Source organism: Lissotriton helveticus, chromosome 12 (assembly GCF_964261635.1).
Source record: "Lissotriton helveticus chromosome 12, aLisHel1.1, whole genome shotgun sequence".
NCBI lineage: Eukaryota > Metazoa > Chordata > Amphibia > Caudata > Salamandridae > Lissotriton > Lissotriton helveticus.
Genome location: NC_136073.1, coordinates 680,747,096 through 680,766,217, shown reverse-complemented (window position 1 = coordinate 680,766,217; position 19,122 = coordinate 680,747,096). Strand labels below are relative to the sequence as shown.

Sequence of the window (19,122 nt, the reverse complement as noted above, 5' to 3'; positions counted from 1 at the left end):
TACAATAGCCCCAGGTGGAGCGATTTGTTTTCTAAAAGCTATATTTTCGAAATAACTGTTCTAAAGTCATACCTTATTAACTGTATGTTGGATTTTTGTCGTTTTGGTCTTGTTGAGTTTAGATAAAGATACTTTATTTTTCTATGCTGGGGTGGTGTCATTTATGGTGTTATTGCTATATTACTGGGTGTTTTGAGTACAAATTTATATATTGCCTTTGAGATAAGTCTGTCTGCTCATGCCAAGCTACCAAGGGGGTGAGCAGGTGTTATCTAAAGTATGTATCCCCCTCACACGGAGTAGAAACAAGGGTCCCTATTTGGACAAAGAGAACCTACCTCTGCCAACTAGAAACCCCCATTTCTAACACTAAGCCAATTAAGGATATAGGTCTGCACAATCAACAAGGTAATATATATCTGACTGGTTTTAGCAAGATTATAGCAATTAACTCTTGTGTAAATTGTGGTGGTATGCATTTCTTTGTATAGCATCATTAAATGTGGACCGAATACCAAATTGTATTCTTTATAAAACTCTGCGTCAGGCTGTCAGTCAATCAACCTATCTATGGCCAGGTATACCTCAGCTAGTTATATTGGCCTGCTACAAGCTTGCAGTGTTCTCTTACCCAGCCATACCAGACCTACATACTCTAGACACTGTCTGATACTCTCTGGATCTGGCACCAAGTGTGGAACATAAACAGACACACAATAGTAAAAGTCTCTAAGATACATTCGCTCTGACAACTGTTGCCACAATTTTTGTCTTTGATGCAGCAATATACTGAGCAAAAGGAAGGGACAGTAGAAGCCATACCAACATTCGCCCAGTTTGTTCTCCATCTCCAAACTTCCTTGTCTTCACATTTGCCCAGGAAGCTATCCTCCACTCCAGCCAGTCCCCTGAATTCTTCTAGAGTTGCATTAATCTATGTCAAAGTAACACCCTGTCTTGTACTTGCATATTGTTCCTCCAACTCTCTAAGCTTGGTTTCCAAATTGTCTAACCTCCTTCAGATAGATCCGAGCACCCAGGCCTATGTCGTAATACACATCCTTCTGATGAAGACCTTGAAGGCCTCCTACACTGTGGGATGCCTAAGCATGAACCCAGTGCCAACTTGAAAGAATTAATTTATGTCTGTCAGTGTTTCGCGTTGTAATGAGTCTTGGAGCACCTCTGCAGGTAAACTCACAAACGTCTATAACTTTCTGTGGAGTGGGAGGGATATCATCATTTGTACTGGGACCATTGCAGGAAAGATTATGTGGGAAATACTGCACCTTTTCCATGCATGGTATCACATATCCAGATGCTAGCCAGTGATCATTCTTTGAGAACAAGTCATGAACAGTGTAGTAATAATAACAGGCTCTCCTCTGCCTCATGCCTGATCCTCCATACATCTTCCAGGTTCAAGACTGCAATAATCTACAAAACTACACCTGCAGGCAGCAGGGAGGCATCTCTCCATCATATGGAACTAATCAAGAGGAGCATATTGAATCCAGGTAATGGCTCCTCCCATATTATTTGAATGACCCTACTTTGCTAGCATATATTTTGCACTTCATAAAAACAGTCTTTTTTAGGCCCATATATTAAATATTGTCAAAAATAGATCATACCTTGTGCCCTGAAGTATAATGCATCTACTATTAGGGTCATCAAAAACTTGTTTGCAATTACATTACATACATTTGTGCACTAAAACTGCAATCACCTCTCACTCCTCTGAGAGTCAGCATTGAAGGAAACAAAGTGAGTGCTGGCCCAGCCAGAATTCCTTTATCACAATAACGTTTACCTTTTGATTTCCTATGTAAGCCAGCACCAGTCTGGCCTCTGTTGGGTAATAAGAGCCCAAATAAGAACAAGGATGAGAGGGATTTTTTTTATAAATGTCTCAGCAGGCAAATAGGATTTCCACTATTTGCAGCATCTTTTTCACCTTAAATAAGGCCTCTTGCAAGTTGCAGGATCATATCCCCCTCACAATAACTGGGTAGACTGACAATCAGGGGGCAAGGCAGGCCCCTGGAGGTAGTCTGGTACCATGGGACCTATTGGGCTCTCTCTACTATGAACATCTTGAAGATAGCACCTCCACCTAGCAGATATGACAGCAACTGTTCCAGAAAACTTTAATTCCTTTCACTACAGACTCCACTAAGCTGACACTGTGGATATTATTTAATCGGGACATTTCTAGTAATACCGCTCTCAAATCATGTCCTGTTTGCACTTCTGCACCAACCTTTCCATCATTATTGGGCACATACCTCTTCTTCTGGTTTGGATGTTGTGCCTTCCATGATTCAAAGATAATCCTAATTTGTTTATTGTTCTATTCTATGAAATAGACCCACTCAACCACAGGTAAGTCTTGAGAAAGTCCAATTATCTGCAGCATTGACTCATATGTTCAATAGCAATCCAAAGATGACAAAGATAACATTTTCAGGAATCATCTGGCGTCAGTGGATGCCCCTTCATATTTCAACTCTCAATATTGTAAAATACATCCTCCATGCTTGCTTTTTTTGGAAGATGATTACATAATTAATCAAAAATTGCTCTGTATCATGTTCTATAAGTAAATCCATCAGGTCTCTCTCCTCTTCCACTGATGATTTAACTGTTTTGCTGCCTTCCCATTTAAACTGATGGCCTATCAGACAGATATATCTGTATCAGGTCTGAAATGCCTGCAGTGTAGAATTGATGAATCTTAACTGTCTGCTTGCTTGGAGGGGAGGCACTCAAGTCTTGAAATATAGAGATTCTGCTGTCCAAAAAGTGTACTTATCCTTGTTGACTAACATCTTTCAAAATTATCTCCTTAAGGGCGTAGGAAGACATTTTCAAATAAAACCCAGAGGTCTCTGCTTACTTCCTTTTTGTTAAGTTCTATGCCCTTATTCCTGGAAGGGTGGGGTCTTCATTCAGAATAGCTCTGAAGAAATGATCCATGCACTGTTAATATTCACTTCCTTGCTGTTTAAAAAAAATAGAATTCAACTATTCCCCATCAAGAGCAGTTCTCTATGTCATTACATACTTCTCTATCAGTTGTTTCACTTGCATGTCAAGGGAGGTTAAGGAATTGTTTACAAGCCAGTCAATAACAATAGTTGAATATATCAACATATATCCCAAAAATTTGCTGATCACACTGATTTACCTGAGTGTTGACCTCACTCTGAAGTGATATACTATGGGCCACGCAACCTCATGAAACATAATGGGATTTAAAAAGATACATTAAACCTGTATTGTGTAATTAATAGCAGACAGTTTGGGAGGAAGAGGGTTCTTACCTATTTATAGTTTCTTGCTATTCCATGGAGTTGGTCTGACAGCCATCTTAGGTAGAGGAATATTAATTGCTACAGCGTCATGGGGCGCATGTAAAGGGAAGCTTATGAGTATCATTTGCATCACATTGAAAAGGCACATACTAAAAACTAGTGCGCTACATGCATGCAACCATCTTTATCAAAGCAATTCATTACACTGAACCAAACCTAAAAAATGAATATTCTCCTATGGCGGTCATGTTGAAATAACCTATCAGAGTTTTTAGTATTATACTGTATGCTGGTACAGGGGCATACCAAGAGCAGCATGCTTTGTGGACATTTCATCTATGTCAATAGTCTGCACACATCATTATGTGTCTGCCTCAACATCCAGTTGATATCCAGTAAACACTTTCTGTACAAACCAGAATATAACTGTGCATGGATTTAACACTGTCAGTGGAATCCAACCAGGGGTAGCAATGGAAAATACACTTGTAACATGATTACGCCACAGTGATACACTCGTCTTTAAATTCAGTTATTCACTCACTTGGACTAACTATATTCAAGAGTATTGTTGAATTCACAGTGATACACTCACTTTTGGGTGTTCCAGAATTTTAGTATCTTCAACCGTTCGACCCTTACCTTAAAGCCAGCAGTAATACACTCATTTCTTTTTAAAAAACTGTGGTGTATCATTGAATTCAGTGATACACACAGTCTTTCCTCCAGTACTGAGAGTGTTGCCTTTCCCTTTCAAGTGTTGACACATTAATACATTCAACAGTGATACTACTTCTAAGCGTTACCTCATTGTGCTTTTCAAATTTGTAAAACATTTTTTCCAATTGTAAAAGAGGTGGGGTGGTGTCTGGTGGGGAACATTTCTGATAAAACAGTGATTTATTTATTGTAACATGCAGTCGGTTAATCAACCACCTTTATTTTTAGATGGTCCAGGCGCATCACCAGTATCCTGGGAAAACTGGTTTGACGCGTTCCAAATATATCTTCAAAGTTTCTCCAGAAAGGAAACTAATCCTACTTCTACACTTAAATGGTTTTGAAGGCCGTTCTATTTTAAAACATCTTCCAAATATTGAAGTTGTTCAAGATGAAGGACCAGTGGATGAATTCACAGAAGCAATCAGGAAGTAGGAAAAACACGAACGTCCAAACCAGTATTGTAGTACATCGACTTAAGTTCTTAATGAGGAAGCAGCTGAATGGAGAGGGAGTCAACACACATGTATCTGCATCCGACGTTTAGTTTCAGACTGTAATTTTCAAAACAATACAGATCAGCTAGTACGTGATCAAATCATCTGTCACTATACTAATAAAGCTATTTAGCAAAACCTCTGGTCATTGACCAATCCGTCCCAGGAGGAACCTTTATGTACTTCTAAAAGCATTGAAACATCTAGGTTGTCTGTTAAAGAACTTGAAGAAAAGACATCAGAGGTTGTTGGTAATGTTCATCTAAAAAATAAAAGTATACCGAAAGAGAAGTCAGTAAATGAAGAGGTTTCAAGATGTTTGTTATGTTGTAACAATTTATTATGCACACTACTACCTGGCAGCAGGTTATTATGCCACGCATGGTACATCCTCCCATGTTGAAGTTTTGACAACTATGTGTCACCACTTTTGAAGGAAACAAGGAATACATTTTGATGCTATTTGTGATACCGGACCTTCCGATGTTTACTATACTTGGAATGGTGAGTTTTGACAACTATGTGTCACCTCACCACTGTTGAAGAAACTAGGAATACATTTTGATGCCATTTATGATACCGGACCTTCCTACGTTTATTATAACTGGATTGGCTAGATTCTTTAAACATCAGATAAAGAGGGAGGTACATTGCAGTGACACAGAGCATATGACAATTATCTGCTCCTTTGAGCCCTGACGAAGTTTCCTCTGGCAAAGTTTTGGGAACGAAATGCGTGGGCGGTCTGCCAGATTTAAGAGATTTACTGAATAAAAGGTCTTAATTTTGGAATTACCCTTCAAGCTGCTTCCTGGATTTCAGAAAGAGTGCACCTTCCAATTATTGTTTTCAACTTAAGTAGGTGCACCTAGATGACTAGAGCGACAGCTAGAGCATCAACCGGGGCAGAAATGAGGCCCCAGAAGTGTGGGTAATAACTGATCTTCCCTCCGCCACAATCGGTACAAACCGCGGCAGACCGGGGAAGCCAGGTAAAGATCCAAATAGCAGGTGAAATGCGCGTGTCACAGCAGATATAAAATGAGGGTACAGTACAAGTAAAATCAGTGGTAAGCAAGCTTAAAAGTATTTTTTTTAAAACAAACTTCACGACAATAGCAGCATCAGTAAGCGAGAGCTTTACAAACTATTAAAATATTAAAACAGGAGGTCAGAGGAACAGAGTACCCGAAAGAACGTCTAAAGTTTTTTCTAGACAGCCAAATGCACAAGTTACTACTTGTGTAACGATATATCTGTAAGAGACATTAGTTAGTGATAGATTCCTTACCTTAGAATATCCCCAGGCGTCAGACTGGATCCGGAAATTTTTGCGTAGCAATACCCCTGCGCGTCGGTAGGCGTCGTCTGCGGCTCCGCGTCCGTCGTCGGCGTCGTTAGCGCCGGAATGACGTCGTCGGAGTACTTAGACGCCGCCCATGCACGCTGACGTCAGTTCTGATACACAGCTTTTCCGCGCCAGATACGCAGAGCCATGATAGAACCAACACTGGTGCCAAGAAACTAGGGCCCTGAAAGGGGATGACCTTAACCCTAGATATCGGTTCGCAGAACGGGGAGGATGGGTGGGTCGGTAAGGAATCTATCACTAACTAATGTCTCTTACAGATATATCGTTACACAAGTAGTAACTTGTGCATCTGAAAGAGACACGTTAGTGATAGATTCCTTACCTTAGAATAGATACCCCAGCAATACCAACCCCGGTGGTGGGTCTGCGAACCAATAATCACACCAGAAAGTCCTGGAGGACGGAACGGCCAAAGAAGCCATCCCTCCGGACTTGACTGTCCAGGCAGTAGTGTCGTGCGAACGTGTGCAGCGAGGCCCACGTAGCTGCCTGGCAAATGTCCTGTAAGGGCACTCCCCGGCCCAGGGCAGTGGTAGTCGCCGTGGCCAGAGTGGAATGAGCCCTCAATCCAACAGGGGGCTCCTTCTTAGCCATGGAGTAACATGCCTGGATACACAAGATGATCCACCGGGAGATGGTCCGCTTGTGTACCGCCTTCCCCTTCTTAGCACCCACGTAGCCAACAAAGAGTTGGTCATCCACCCTGAACTGGCGTGTGCGATCCAAATAGAATGAGAGCGCACGTTTTGGGTCCAGACGGTGGAGCCGCTCTTCCTCTTTAGAGGGATGCGGAGGCGGAAAGAAGGTTGGCAAGGTGATGGACTGCCCAAAGTGGAAGGCTGAGACAACCTTGGGCAGGAAAGATGGCTTGGTACGCAACAGAACCTTGTCCGGATGGACAGAAAGGAAAGGTGGAGTACAAGAAAGGGCGTGGAGCTCACTCACTCTCCTGGCAGAGGTGATGGCAACCAGGAAAGCAGTCTTTAGAGTCAGAAGACGAAGAGGACAGTTGTGAAGTGGCTCAAAGGGAGCGCACCTCAGGAAGGTAAGAACAAGGTTCAAGTCCCACTGGGGCATCACGAAGGGAACAGGAGGGAACATGTGTGTGATGCCCTTAAGAAAACGATTTACAATAGGGGACTTGAACAAAGAAGGCTGATCAGGTAGCCGTATAAGGCAGAAAGGGCAGAAAGGTAGCCCTTGACAGTGCCCAGAGCAGAGCCCTGCTGGGCAAGAGAAAGAAGGAAGAGGAGAACCTCAGAAAGGGGGGCAGAGAGTGGATCCACAGCCTTTGCTGTGCACCATGCCACAAATCTGTTCCACCTGCAGGCGTATACCGACTTTGTGGAGGGACGCCTGGCTGCCAGAATGACATTACAGACTTCGGGAGGCAAGTCAAATGGCCTCAACTGTCGCCGCTCAATCTCCAAGCTTGTAGGTGGAGACTGGACAGGTTCGGGTGAAGGACCGTCCCCTGCTGCTGCGACAGAAGGTCCTCCCGAAGGGGCAGACGAATCGGGGGATCTACTGACATGCTGAGTAGCTCGGGATACCAGTATCTTCGTGCCCAGTCCGGAGCCACAAGGATAACCTGGGCCCGGTCGCGCCTGATCTTTTTCAGCACTCTGGGCAGAAGTGGTATAGGCGGAAAGGCGTACAACAGACCGCAATTCCACTCGCGACGAAAAGCGTCTCCGAGCGAGTGCCGCCTTGGAAATTCCAACGCGCAGAATTGATGACATTGCGCGTTCTCTTCGGTGGCGAATAGATCTAACCAAGGCTCTCCCCCTTGCTGAAAGAGGCCTTGCGCCACGTCCGAGTTCAGACGCCATTCGTGATCCATCACGCACCGACGGCTGAGTTCGTCCGCCCTGGCATTCAGAGAACCTGCCAGGTGTTGAACCACCAGGGTCACACCCTGACTTTCCAGCCACTGCCAGAGGCGCAGAGCCTCCTGGCATAGGGTCCACGACCCCACCCCGCCCTGTTTGTTGCAGTACCACATGGCGGTGGTGTTGTCCGTGAACACCTGCACTACACCCCCCCGGACAGAGGGGAGGAATGCCTTCAGCGCTAGACGAATCGCCCGTAACTCCAACAGGTTGATGTGGAGCCGGGCCTCCGCCGGAGACCAGAGTCCTCTGATCTCTGCCTCTCCCATGTGGCCACCCCAGCCCTGGAGGGACGCGTCCGTCACAACTACGTGCTCCGGGTGGGGTAGGGAGAGGGACCTGCCACTGACCCAATCGCGGTCCGTGAGCCACCACTGCAACTGTCTTGCAGTGCCCTCCGAGATCAAGACGTGATCGGACGAGTTGCCCTGATGCTGGGCCCACTGAAACTTCAGGTCCCACTGCAGAGCCCGCATCCGCCACCGGGCGTGACGCACCAGAAGGATGCAGGAGGCCATCAGCCCCAGAAGCCGCAGCGTCAACCTGACCGAGACTCGGGATAAAGGCTGAAAGATGGGAATCAGAGCCTGAATATCCCGAACCCGCTGTTCGCCGAGTCTAGAACCGCTCCGATGAAGAGGAGCTTTTGAGAGGGACACAGGTGTGACTTTGGCACATTGATGGAGAACCCCAGCAAATGCAGGAGGTCGGCCGTAGTCTGGAGGTGGCTGACGACTGTTTGGGGCGAGCCCGCCTTCAACAACCAGTCGTCGAGGTTATGTTATGTTATGTTACGAACTTTTGTACTGCGCACAGCTGCCCCAGCTAAGGGGCGTCCTGGCGCATGGCAAGTAATAAGCAACACCTACAGGGAACATAACAGTAAAAGGAGACAAAGGCAATTTATTCAAACAAAAAAGTTTTTAAAGCTTTACGAAAAGCTAAAAGATCAGCAAGCAATCGCATCTCAACAGGAAGAGAATTCCAAAGCTCAGCCGCTCTGACCTGGAAAGAGCGGCCACCTACCCGACACAACCTGTATCGGGGATCACTGTAAGAGCTTGACCCAAAGATCTTAGAGACCGGGCAGGCACATACCAGGACAAAAGGTTCGCGAGAATTTGAGGACTCCCACCCCTCAAAATCTTGAACGCCAGACACAGCACTTTAAACTGGATTCTTGGCCTGATAGGCAGCCAATGCAGTGATCTCAAGGTGCCGGAGACGGAACATGTTCGGGGTAAGCCAACAATGGCTCTCGCCGCGGCATTCTGAACGCATTGGAAGCGGGTAACCTCCGCCACATTAGCCCCTACCAGAAGCGAGCTGGCATAGTCCAGGCGAGATAACACTGTGGCCTGGACTATCAGCTGCCTGGTGCGATGGTCAAAGAACTTTAAGACGGGACGCAGCGACCGTAGTATGCCAAAGCAACAGGCCGCAGTTCTCTTCGTATGGCCCACGAAGCTGAGGGAGGGATCCATCCATACTCCAAGGTTCTTCAGCTCTGTGACCGGAATGGGGGCCGGCCCCAGTTCCGCTGGCCACCATCTGTCTCCCCATAGTTCCGACCTCCTACCGACGATCATGATCTCCGTTTTCTTTGCGTTGAGCTGGAGACAGTTGTTCTTCATCCAGCTCGCCACCGCCCTAAGTCCACTCTGAAACCTGGGGGCATCCCGGTCCGCATCCCCGCTGATCGTAACCGCTAGCTGAGTATCGTCGGCATATGAGACCATGGTCATGCCCCATTGCTTGACGACCTCAGCCAGCGGTCTCACGTAAAGATTGAACAACGTGGGACTCAGCGAGGAGCCTTGCGGCACCCCCTGTTTCAAAGGATGGAATTGGGACTGGAACGGTGGGATAGCAACGCTAAAGAAACGATCGTCTAAGAAGGACCGGAACCACTGGAGGGCCAGACCACTCAGCCCAATCTCCTCCAGGCGATGCAATAGGATGGGATGCGAGACAGTATCAAACGCGGCGCTCAGATCTAATAACACGAGCGCCGCTGTCTGCCCCGCATCCATCACCATGCGAAGATGTTCAGCCATGGAGAGAAGGGCGGTCTCCGTGCTGTGCCCAGCACGGGAACCCGTTCTGGGTGGGATCCAAGATGTTAGCATGGATGAGGTGAGCTGAAAGAACTTTGTTGACATGGGCCTCCAATACTTTGGTCGGCCACGGGAGCAAGTAGATAGGCCGGTAATTTTCAGGTTTCTCTGGATCCAGGGAAGGTTTCTTCAAGATGGGAGAAACCACCGCCCGCTTCCAGCTAGCGGGTACCGTGCCTGACTCCAACGAGATATTAATCAAGGAGTGTACCACGGCCCGGCCCACAAACGACCGATCTCTAAAAAGAGTCGGTCTAAGCGGATCAGCGGGGGACCCCGATTTAACCTGCTGAGCCAGGAGGTCAAACCCCTCAGATGTCAGTGGGGGCAGCATGTGCAAAGAGGTGTCTCCATGGATGTTGATCGGAGACTCAACTGGAGGCCCTGTATAAGGGAACGTCTTATAGATGTTTTGGACCTTTTCCAGAAAAAACAAAGCAAGAGCCTCACAGTGATCAGTCGAGCCAGTCGTCGGAATACAGGCTCGCTTTGCTAGAAGATCCTTCATCACTTTAAAGATGGTTTTAGAGGGGTTGGAGCTGTTAGCGAATTCAGCAGCATAGTAAGCTGCCCGCGCTCGGCAAACAGCCCGATGGTAAGTTTTGACGGAGGCGAGATAAAAAGCTTTTTTCCCCGTTATCGTACGCCTTCCGCCAAGCCCTCTCCGCTCGCCTACAGCTACCCTTGAGTGTACGTAAGGCACCATTGTACCACGGACTTGAGTCCCTGGAGCTGATCTTACGAGCGGTGATAGGAATAAGGGCGTCAAGCGCCTTGGAGATCCAGGAGCAGAACCTATCGTAGCCTGTGTCAACAGCTACTAAAGGTTCTAAAGGCTCCGCGGCGAGGACACGATGTAAGTCCTCTAGCCGTAATTTGCTCCAATGCCGTCTCGCGACCAACTTAGCAGGGGGAGTAGTAATCATTCCCGGCAAGGGGGTACAGATGGCAACCAAAGAGTGGTCCGACCAGCCAAGGGGTTTGACGGCAGTGACAGAAGCGTCTGCCAGGTTAGTGAAAAACGGATCTAAAATATCGCCGCCTATGTGAGTAGGCTGCCGAACCAGTTGCACAAGCTGAAGGGCCTCCAAGTCAGCAAGAAGACCACTAACCGTAGAGATGTTAGGGTGATCAAAGTGTAAATTAAGGTCTCCCAGGATGGAGAAGTTGGGGCAACCTACCGCCAGAGAGCTAACCACATTGGGGAAGGCAGCTCTGAACGCCACATCGCTTCCAGGGGGGCGATATACCACCATCCCCGAGAGTGAAAAATGTGAGGTGACCAGAATTTTAAACACCGCACTTTCACACCCTGCAATAGTCAGCCCCGACCAGCTACAAGTGAAGCTGGAACGCATGGCAAGAGCGATACCCCCTCCTCTAGTAGATCTATTAAGGGTAAAGACAGAAAAGTCAGAGGGGAATGCCAGATTGATGATAGCCGCATCGTCGTCCTTCATCCACGTCTCAGTGATGGCCACGATGTCCGGGGCCTTCTCCTGTATCAGGTCAAACACGGCCTGATGATGCCGCACCAGAGACCTGGCATTAAGACTGAAGATGCGAAGAGCATGCTCAGGGCGATTGCTGTGACGAGCAGCAGTAGGATTATCCTGTACGATCGAGGTTGGAGGATCCAACGTCCACCCACCGCAATCACAATGATAAGGGCCAACTAAAGGATGTATAGGAGGAAGACTGCAACTTACAGTCGAGCGCCCTATGTCCCGCAAAGTTTCGCTAGTGTACACAAACATGGCAAGGAGTGCCGCGACCACACTGAGATACAGCGGGTGCCCACTGAGCCCTGCGCGCCCGGCGCGTCCTTGGCACGGACGGGCGCAGATGGGCAGGACTCAGGCACGACTCCGGCTAAGCGACGGCGTCCCACTGCGCGTTCCCGCTGCGCGGGAAAGGACGACTTTAAATAGGCGAGTCAAATGGCACCACGAGCGAAGAGACGCTCCAAGATGGCGCCCGTGTAAAAAGCTACCCAGCCCAAGGCAAGATGGCGGCCACCGATCCAGCCCCGGGACCCGGACCCGCCAAACGGCGGTGCTTAAACCTTTTATATGCAGGTAAGAGGGCGAGGAGCAATTCCCAGATGCAAACGCCTAAAAGCAAGGGACAAATCAAATAATAACAAAGAAAATAGAAAACAGGTAATTAAAAGCAGCGCGGCCGCAGCGCGACCTGCAGGAAGCCAATTCCTTGACCAAATGGCTAAGTCTAAGTCCGCCTTAAATAGGCGAGTCGAATGGCACCACGAGCGAAGAGACGCTCCAAGATGGCGCCCGTGTAAAAAGCTACCCAGCCCAAGGCAAGATGGCGCCCACCGATCCAGCCCCGGGACCCGGACCCTCCAAACGGCAGTGCTTAAACCTTTTATATGCAGGTAAGAGGGCGAGGAGCAATTCCCAGATGCAAACGCCTAAAAGCAAGGGACAAATCAAATAATAACAAAGAAAATAGAAAACAGGTAATTAAAAGCAGCGCGGCCGCAGCGCGACCTGCAGGAAGCCAATTCCTTGAGGTAGGGGAAGACTGACACCCCTAACCTGCGCAGATGAGCTGCGACCACCGCCATCACCTTCGTGAACACCCGTGGGGCGCTGGTAAGGCCAAAGGGGAGCACGGTAAACTGAAAGTGCTCGTGGCCTACCGTGAACCGCAGGTAACGCCGGTGGGCCGGCAGGACGGGGATGTGAAAATAAGCGTCCTGCAAGTCCAACGCTACCATCCAGTCTCCAGGGTCCAGGGCAGCTAAGACCTGAGCCAAAGTCAGCATCTTGAACTTCTCTTGACGGAGGAAGCCGTTGACGTTCCGTAGGTCCAAGATCGGGCGCAGGCCCCCCTTGCCCTTCTTGGGCACCAGAAAGTAGTGGGAGTAACTTCCACACCCTACTTCTGGCCCAGGAACGCGCTCGATGGCCCCCTTGGCCAAGAGGGCCGTGACTTCCTCTTGCAGAAGTTGCAAGTGATCCCCCGACACGCGGTGGAATTGCGGTGGCATGGCTGGAGGGGTCTCCTCGAAGGGGAGGGAGTAGCCCCTTCGGACGATTTGCAGCACCCACTTGTCCGATGTGACAGTGCGCCAGTGGAAGTGGTGATGGCGAACCCTGCCTCCCACAGGCGTCACATGGGCCTGAAAGCTCGGACTAGGAAGGTTTGTAGGCAGGTGCTGCGGAGGGAGGTGTGGACTGGCCTCGCCGCTGACCCCGACCGCCGCCGCCACGGCGGTTTCCACGGCCGCCACCGCGCTGCTGTGTATTCAGCGGTGCGTGGCTGGCAGCACGTGTGGGGACGCCCCTTCCGTGGCCACGAAAGGAGCGAAAGGCACCCGATTGCTGGCGCGTGGTCGAGAGACCTAAGGACTTGGCCGTAGCCCTGGAGTTCTTCAAGCGCTCCAGCGCATGGTCTGCCTTGTCACCAAAAAGGCGACGGCCATCGAACGGCATATCCAGGAGGGTGGCCTGGACATCGGCCGAGAAATTGGCGGACCTCAACCAGGCATGGCGTCGAACTGCCACCGTCGTTGCCATCGCCCTGCCCAGTAAGTCCGTGGTATCCAGTCCACACCGGATAGAGTATCGTGCCGCATCTCGACCCTCCACAAGGGCTTGGGCGAGTTTAGCCCGGACCTCCTCCGGGCATTGTGGCAGAACGTCCGCGATCGTGTCCCACAAGGTGTGGGTGTAGCGGCCCAAGAGACACGCGGTGTTGACAGACCGCAGTCCCAAACTCAGGGACGAGACACTTTCTTTCCGAACTGTTCGTATCTCTTGGATTCCCGATCGGGCGGGGCCGTCGGGAATGCGGTCTGGGAAGTGGAGGCCTGGATAACCAGGCTCTCGGGGGTGGGGTGGGTGGACAAAAAGCAAGGGTCGCCCGGGGCTGGGCGGTAGCGTCTGGCCACGTTCCTATCCACAGGCGGACCTGTGGCGGGCTTGGACCAAGTGCCCACAAGAACGTCACATAGGGCTTCATTAAACGGCAGCAGAGGCTCGCTGGAGCTTGCCTGCGGTTTAAGAACCTCAGTGAGGAGGTTAGTCCTCACGGCCGCGACGGGGAGCTCCAGGCCCAAGGCCTTGGCTGCCCTCATCAACACTACGCTGTAAGCAGCCCCCTCCTCCGTAGCCACGGTGGGAGGGGAGACAAATCCAGTGTCTGGCGAGGTGTCAATACCACTGGCCTCCCCAAGCTCATATGTCCAGTCCTCTTGTGACTGGCAATCCTGTGCCAGAGGGTCCTCAGACCCCTCCCAATCACCTCCGTCATCAGTCTCCTGTAACCCAGGGTCAACAGACTGGACCTCCTCATGGAAATAGAAATCTCCAAAGGCCGTCGGAAGCGGCGCCCAACGGCGCCGTTCCGGCGCCAGAGTCGGACCGAAGGGAAGATTGGGGACGGCGTCCACAATGGGCGCCGGGGGCGACACCCTCGGGGCCGGTGCCGGTGAGGTCGTGAGGTCGACCGGCGACGACCCGGATCCGGAAGCGGGTCCGGTGAGGTCCCGCGGCGCCGGGGCCGGAGCGCCCGACCCGCTAGGGCCTCCAGCCGGGACCGCTGGGCCCGGAGGCGCCGTGGGGTCCGGCCGAGGAGGGAGGGACTTCATGGCCATGAGGTACCGCTCGACCTCCTCCGGCGTCACGCCGTGCCCAGGGACCCGAAGGTGTGGGGCAGGCGGCGACGCTTGCGACTCTCGCGGAGCCGCGTGGGTGGTGTTGCCCGAACCCCCGGCCGCATCGTGCGAGCGTCGGGGTGGGTCGGAGGAGCGATGATGCCGCTCCGACCTCTCATGCCTCTTACCTGAGGACTTGGATCCCGACGACCGATGTCCACTCCCGGAGCTACGAGGACTCCGACCCCGCGACCGGTCCCTCGACCTCCCGTGGGACCAGGACCTGGAACGGCGCGGGGCCGACTGCCGGAGCTCGAGTCGCTTGCGGGACCGCTCCCGCCTAGCCTTCGACGTCAGGGCCCGGCAGTCGGAGCAGGTGCGGTCGAGGCCTAAGCACTTCAGGCACCGGCGATGGGGGTCCGTAACCGACATCAGTCGGTTGCACTTCGAACAGGGCTTGAACCCGGGCATCCCTACCGGCACCGATAGAGTCGAGGACTCAAGAAAGAAAGGATTGAAAAAGATCAAAAAGTTTAGTCAAAAAATGACTAGGGGTAGAGCTTCTCCGGATCTGCGCTAGCTGGCGCGGAAAAAAGAACGGACGTCAGCGCGCATGGGCGGCGTCTAAGTACTCCGACGACGTCATTCCGGCGCTAACGACGCCGACGACGGACCCGCAGACGACGCCTACCGACGCGCAGGGGTATTGTTACGCAAAAATTTCCGGATCCAGTCTGACGCCTGGGGATATTCTAAGGTAAGGAATCTATCACTAACGTGCTTTAGATGTAGAAATATACCACATTTTAAGTCAGGTAAATAATGTGCAGCCAAAAGTTTTGTTTGCAGGAAGAATGGCAAATCAAACCATTTTGATAAGGTTTGCCAAAGTCTAGGTTATCATACAGAGACCAGTACCAGTGTTGTTGCAAACTTATTAGATGTTGAGTGCGATACACAGCTAGGAAAAATTCTGAATGATCTCCAGGATATTGCATCGATAATGGGGAGGATGTCAGTACAGGAGAACCTTTAGATTGTTTTGATCTGTATGAAGAGGTGACAGTAGGTAATAAATCACTCAGACTTCTAGTTGATTCTGGTGCCAAATCACACTGATTACCCAAGAAGTTTTTGATGAATGGTGGCCTAGTAGAACTTTGGACCTGCCAGAGCAAGTTTCGGTCTCATATGAAGGGAGACAGATTGATTTGTCAGGATATTTTGGTTTTCAAGGGACCGAAAGATTGGATAGGAACAAGTATCAGTGGTCACAGAAGACATAGCAAATGACATCACAATCAAATTTCCAAAAGTTTTTCAGGAAAATTGGGCACTATTAAAGCATACGATTAAGGTCAAGCAGAATACTATCCCTATTAAGCACAAGATTCGAAATGTTCCATTTTGCATCAGGGAGGATCCAGAGAAAGAGCTGATGAAATTGTGTGACAGTGGGATAATCAAACCCATAGAGTCATTATGGTTATCTCCACTGGTAGAGGCTCAGAACAAAAATGGTGAACTAAGGGTTTGCATTGATTGGTGAAGTTTAGACAGCGCTATTTGGGTTGAATCACTTCCCCTTCCTAGGATCACTAACTTTTTCAGCATGGAGGCAGGGTCGAATTGGTTTTCAAAACTGGATTCAGCTTCTGCGTAACAGCTGGTGGTAAGCTGAATCAAGACATTTGACAGCTTTCGTGTCACAGATAGGAACATTTCAGTATTGCTGGATGCCTTTTGGTTTGGCTTCCGCTGCATATGTTGTTTAGAGGATCATGTACCAGCTATTAAGGGACATAAAAGGGGTGGTCGCATTTCAGGATGCAGGAGGAGCATGATGCCATTTTAGACGAGGTATGGTTTATTTTACAAGAAAGTGGAGTGGTACTGAAGTTTGAGAAATGTGACATTGCCAAGTCCAGAGTGGAGTATTTGGGGCATGTGGTTTGAGGTGATGGCATTGTGCCAAGACCAGGATTGGTTAATTGCAACATTGATGAAAGACCACCGAAGGACAGTTGGCGTTGAAAAGTTTGAGAGGTATGTGTGAATTCTGTTTTTGTTTAATCCCGGTCTACGCTTCTCAGATCAAACCATTGACTGTGCTGTTGAAGAAAACTGCAATGTTCAAGAGGGGCATTGCATGTCAAGAGTGATCTGAGTGGGCTAAGAATGAATTAACCAACTCAAAAGTGTTAAAGCCATTTGATCCAAGTTTGCAATGCTGTATCACAGTTCATGCATCCAATGTTGGATTAGGTGCCATTCTTACACAATCCAGAGGGAATGATGAAAACACAGTTTGTTATGCCTCTTGTATATTTAGAGATTTAGAAATTCCTTATTCTACAATTGAAAAAGAGTTAATAGCTTGTTTGGGGGGGCTATTCAAAAATTCAAATCATATGTGTGTGGAAGCAAGTTTAGGAAGGCTACTGATCACAAACCATCAGTTGCAATCCTTTCAGGAGAAAAGATAAAATGACAGAATACCTATTGACATATACAACATCAAAGGGGCTAAGAATATTTGGGCAGATTTTTTGTTGAGGCTTCCAGCTACAAAAGGTAATCATGATGATATGTGTGAGGGTGTGGAAGAAGATTGTTTTATTGCTACAATTGGTTTGAAGGAATTGTATGCAGTGTCCAAGTAAGAATGGAGATCTGAGCTGGATCAAGATGAAGTCCTGAAATTAGTTATATCTTATGTGAAAATTGAATGGCCATCGGAACGATCTCTTACTGTTGTAGTTACACCCTGTATTTTCCCAAAAGTACCTTACAGAGGAAATATTGGCTGGCTGAGTAGTGGCTGCTCAGTCTTCTGCGAGTTGAAGGCAGTGTAAGAGAAAAAGCATAATGTTTCCCACAGATCACCCTACAACATGCTCAGGTTAATAAATAACATGATTTACAATCCTTTCAGGCCCATAAAATACTTGAGGCAGTGAACTCAATGGCGCTACAATCCTCTCACCTGAAATCAGGCGCAGGAGCATTTTATAAAACTAGATAAATACTCAAATAAATGGAGACTTATATGGTACAAAATAGGAACTGAATGGAAAACTCACACTAATCTCAAACTTGGTGAAGGATGACATGTCGATGACACATACAGCCTCCTTGCAGCACTTCACTTCAGACCCTACAATGTCAAACCAGTCAGGCTTATAGAAGGTCTTGCTCTGGTCCAAAGCCAGGAGATCTAAAGGATGAACAATAAAGGGATCATCAAATTAAGAAGCAAAGAAAAGAAAAATTAATTTTGACCGTTAATGGCCCATCACTAGCAGTGACAGGAATGCTGACCTTTTCCAGGCGGAACAAAGAATTTAGCTCTCTCAAAGCCATGCTTCTCCATCCAACGGGCTCCTTGGGCATCCAACCTGTCATACAAAGGTGAGGTACGCAACTGTCGTCCAGTCTGAAAGTCCCATCGTGGAACCTTAAGATCATAGATAAGAGCTGGAAAAAAGCAGGAACCCATTTAAAGCAATAGCATTTCAGTTTAATTTGATTTACACATTTGGTTCTCATATTTGAAAAGTGTTGTACAATATCAACCATCAGTATTATACAGTTCCATTCTGTTGTAGTGGGTATAACTTTAAGCTCACACACGAAGAAGAGAGGATTCCTACAGGGGTAACTGGTAACACCCGCAAAGTCTCTCTCTTGCATACCCTCACACCATACTCTTCCTTCTCCATGCACTAAGAAAGGCTGCAGGCTGGTTAAACAAACTGCCATTGATATGTGGGGCTTAAAGTTCTACATAGGGGGTACCCCAAGGTTTGGAATTAAAAAGCTTTGTTTCCGTTAAGGACAACTAGCCAAATGTCCACAAGTTCATTAATCAGGAGCATATAGCATCGAAGAAAGGCATGCAGATCTGTTTTAACTATGCTAGTATACAAGCATAACTGTACATACTGTCACAAAAAAAACTAAAATGTCTTCTTAATGAACACAAACCGAGCTCATGGATAAACAATCAGATATCACTTGCATTGATTTACGTACCTTCTAAAAAAAGCAAAGTCTAACAATCTAATTATCACATGGAGTTATAAAATATTCTTCAGCAATCTAGATTAAACCAGAAACTAAATAATGTCAAGTTGGTCGTTGCATTGTCTTGACTTGGCTTAGTAATCGGGCGGTGTGTAATTTAGCACACATTCCAGGATTGTTCCCCATTTGTAAGCAGAAGTCAAACAATGAACTCAGACCTTCTCAAACATATGTTTAAATTCTCAAAGTGTAGGACAAACGCGAAAAAACTTGGAATCACTATGTGGGCTTTATATATTAGATGAGAATTTGGAGGACAGTAGCTCCTTGACCCCTTGGACACAATCAGCCAGAACTAGATACAAAACACAAATTTAATACTAAACACAATCAAAGCTAAGTGACATCCAGCTATGGACAGAATACCACAGATTAGGCCTTCAGAACGGAGGAAATGGGAACACTCAAATGCAAGCTTTTAATTTTACTAAAGAGATGCATCAGCTCTGTGAAAAGGGTTGGAAACTGAGGAAACGGGAACACTCAAATGTAAGCTTTTA

General features: G+C 48.3%; 1 protein-coding gene and 1 long non-coding RNA gene across 3 annotated transcripts in view; one reads left to right on the top strand and one right to left on the bottom strand.

The window, feature by feature from the left end:
- Positions 1–4,400, top strand: part of LOC144799386 (uncharacterized) — a 157,491-nt gene extending 153,091 nt beyond the window's left edge. Inside the window, exons 2-3 of the long non-coding RNA XR_013603801.1 lie at positions 1,420–1,517; positions 4,266–4,400. This is a non-coding gene — a long non-coding RNA (uncharacterized LOC144799386). The remainder of the gene's footprint in view (positions 1–1,419; positions 1,518–4,265) is intronic.
- Positions 1–19,122, bottom strand: part of PDPR (pyruvate dehydrogenase phosphatase regulatory subunit) — a 795,794-nt gene that overhangs the window by 264,094 nt on the left and 512,578 nt on the right. For both annotated transcript variants that reach the window (XM_078670675.1, XM_078670676.1), the window contains exons 11-12: positions 17,858–18,013; positions 17,620–17,753 (exon numbers count right to left, since the gene is read on the bottom strand). In XM_078670675.1, coding sequence (XP_078526801.1) covers positions 17,620–17,753; positions 17,858–18,013 — 290 coding nt within the window. The remainder of the gene's footprint in view (positions 1–17,619; positions 17,754–17,857; positions 18,014–19,122) is intronic.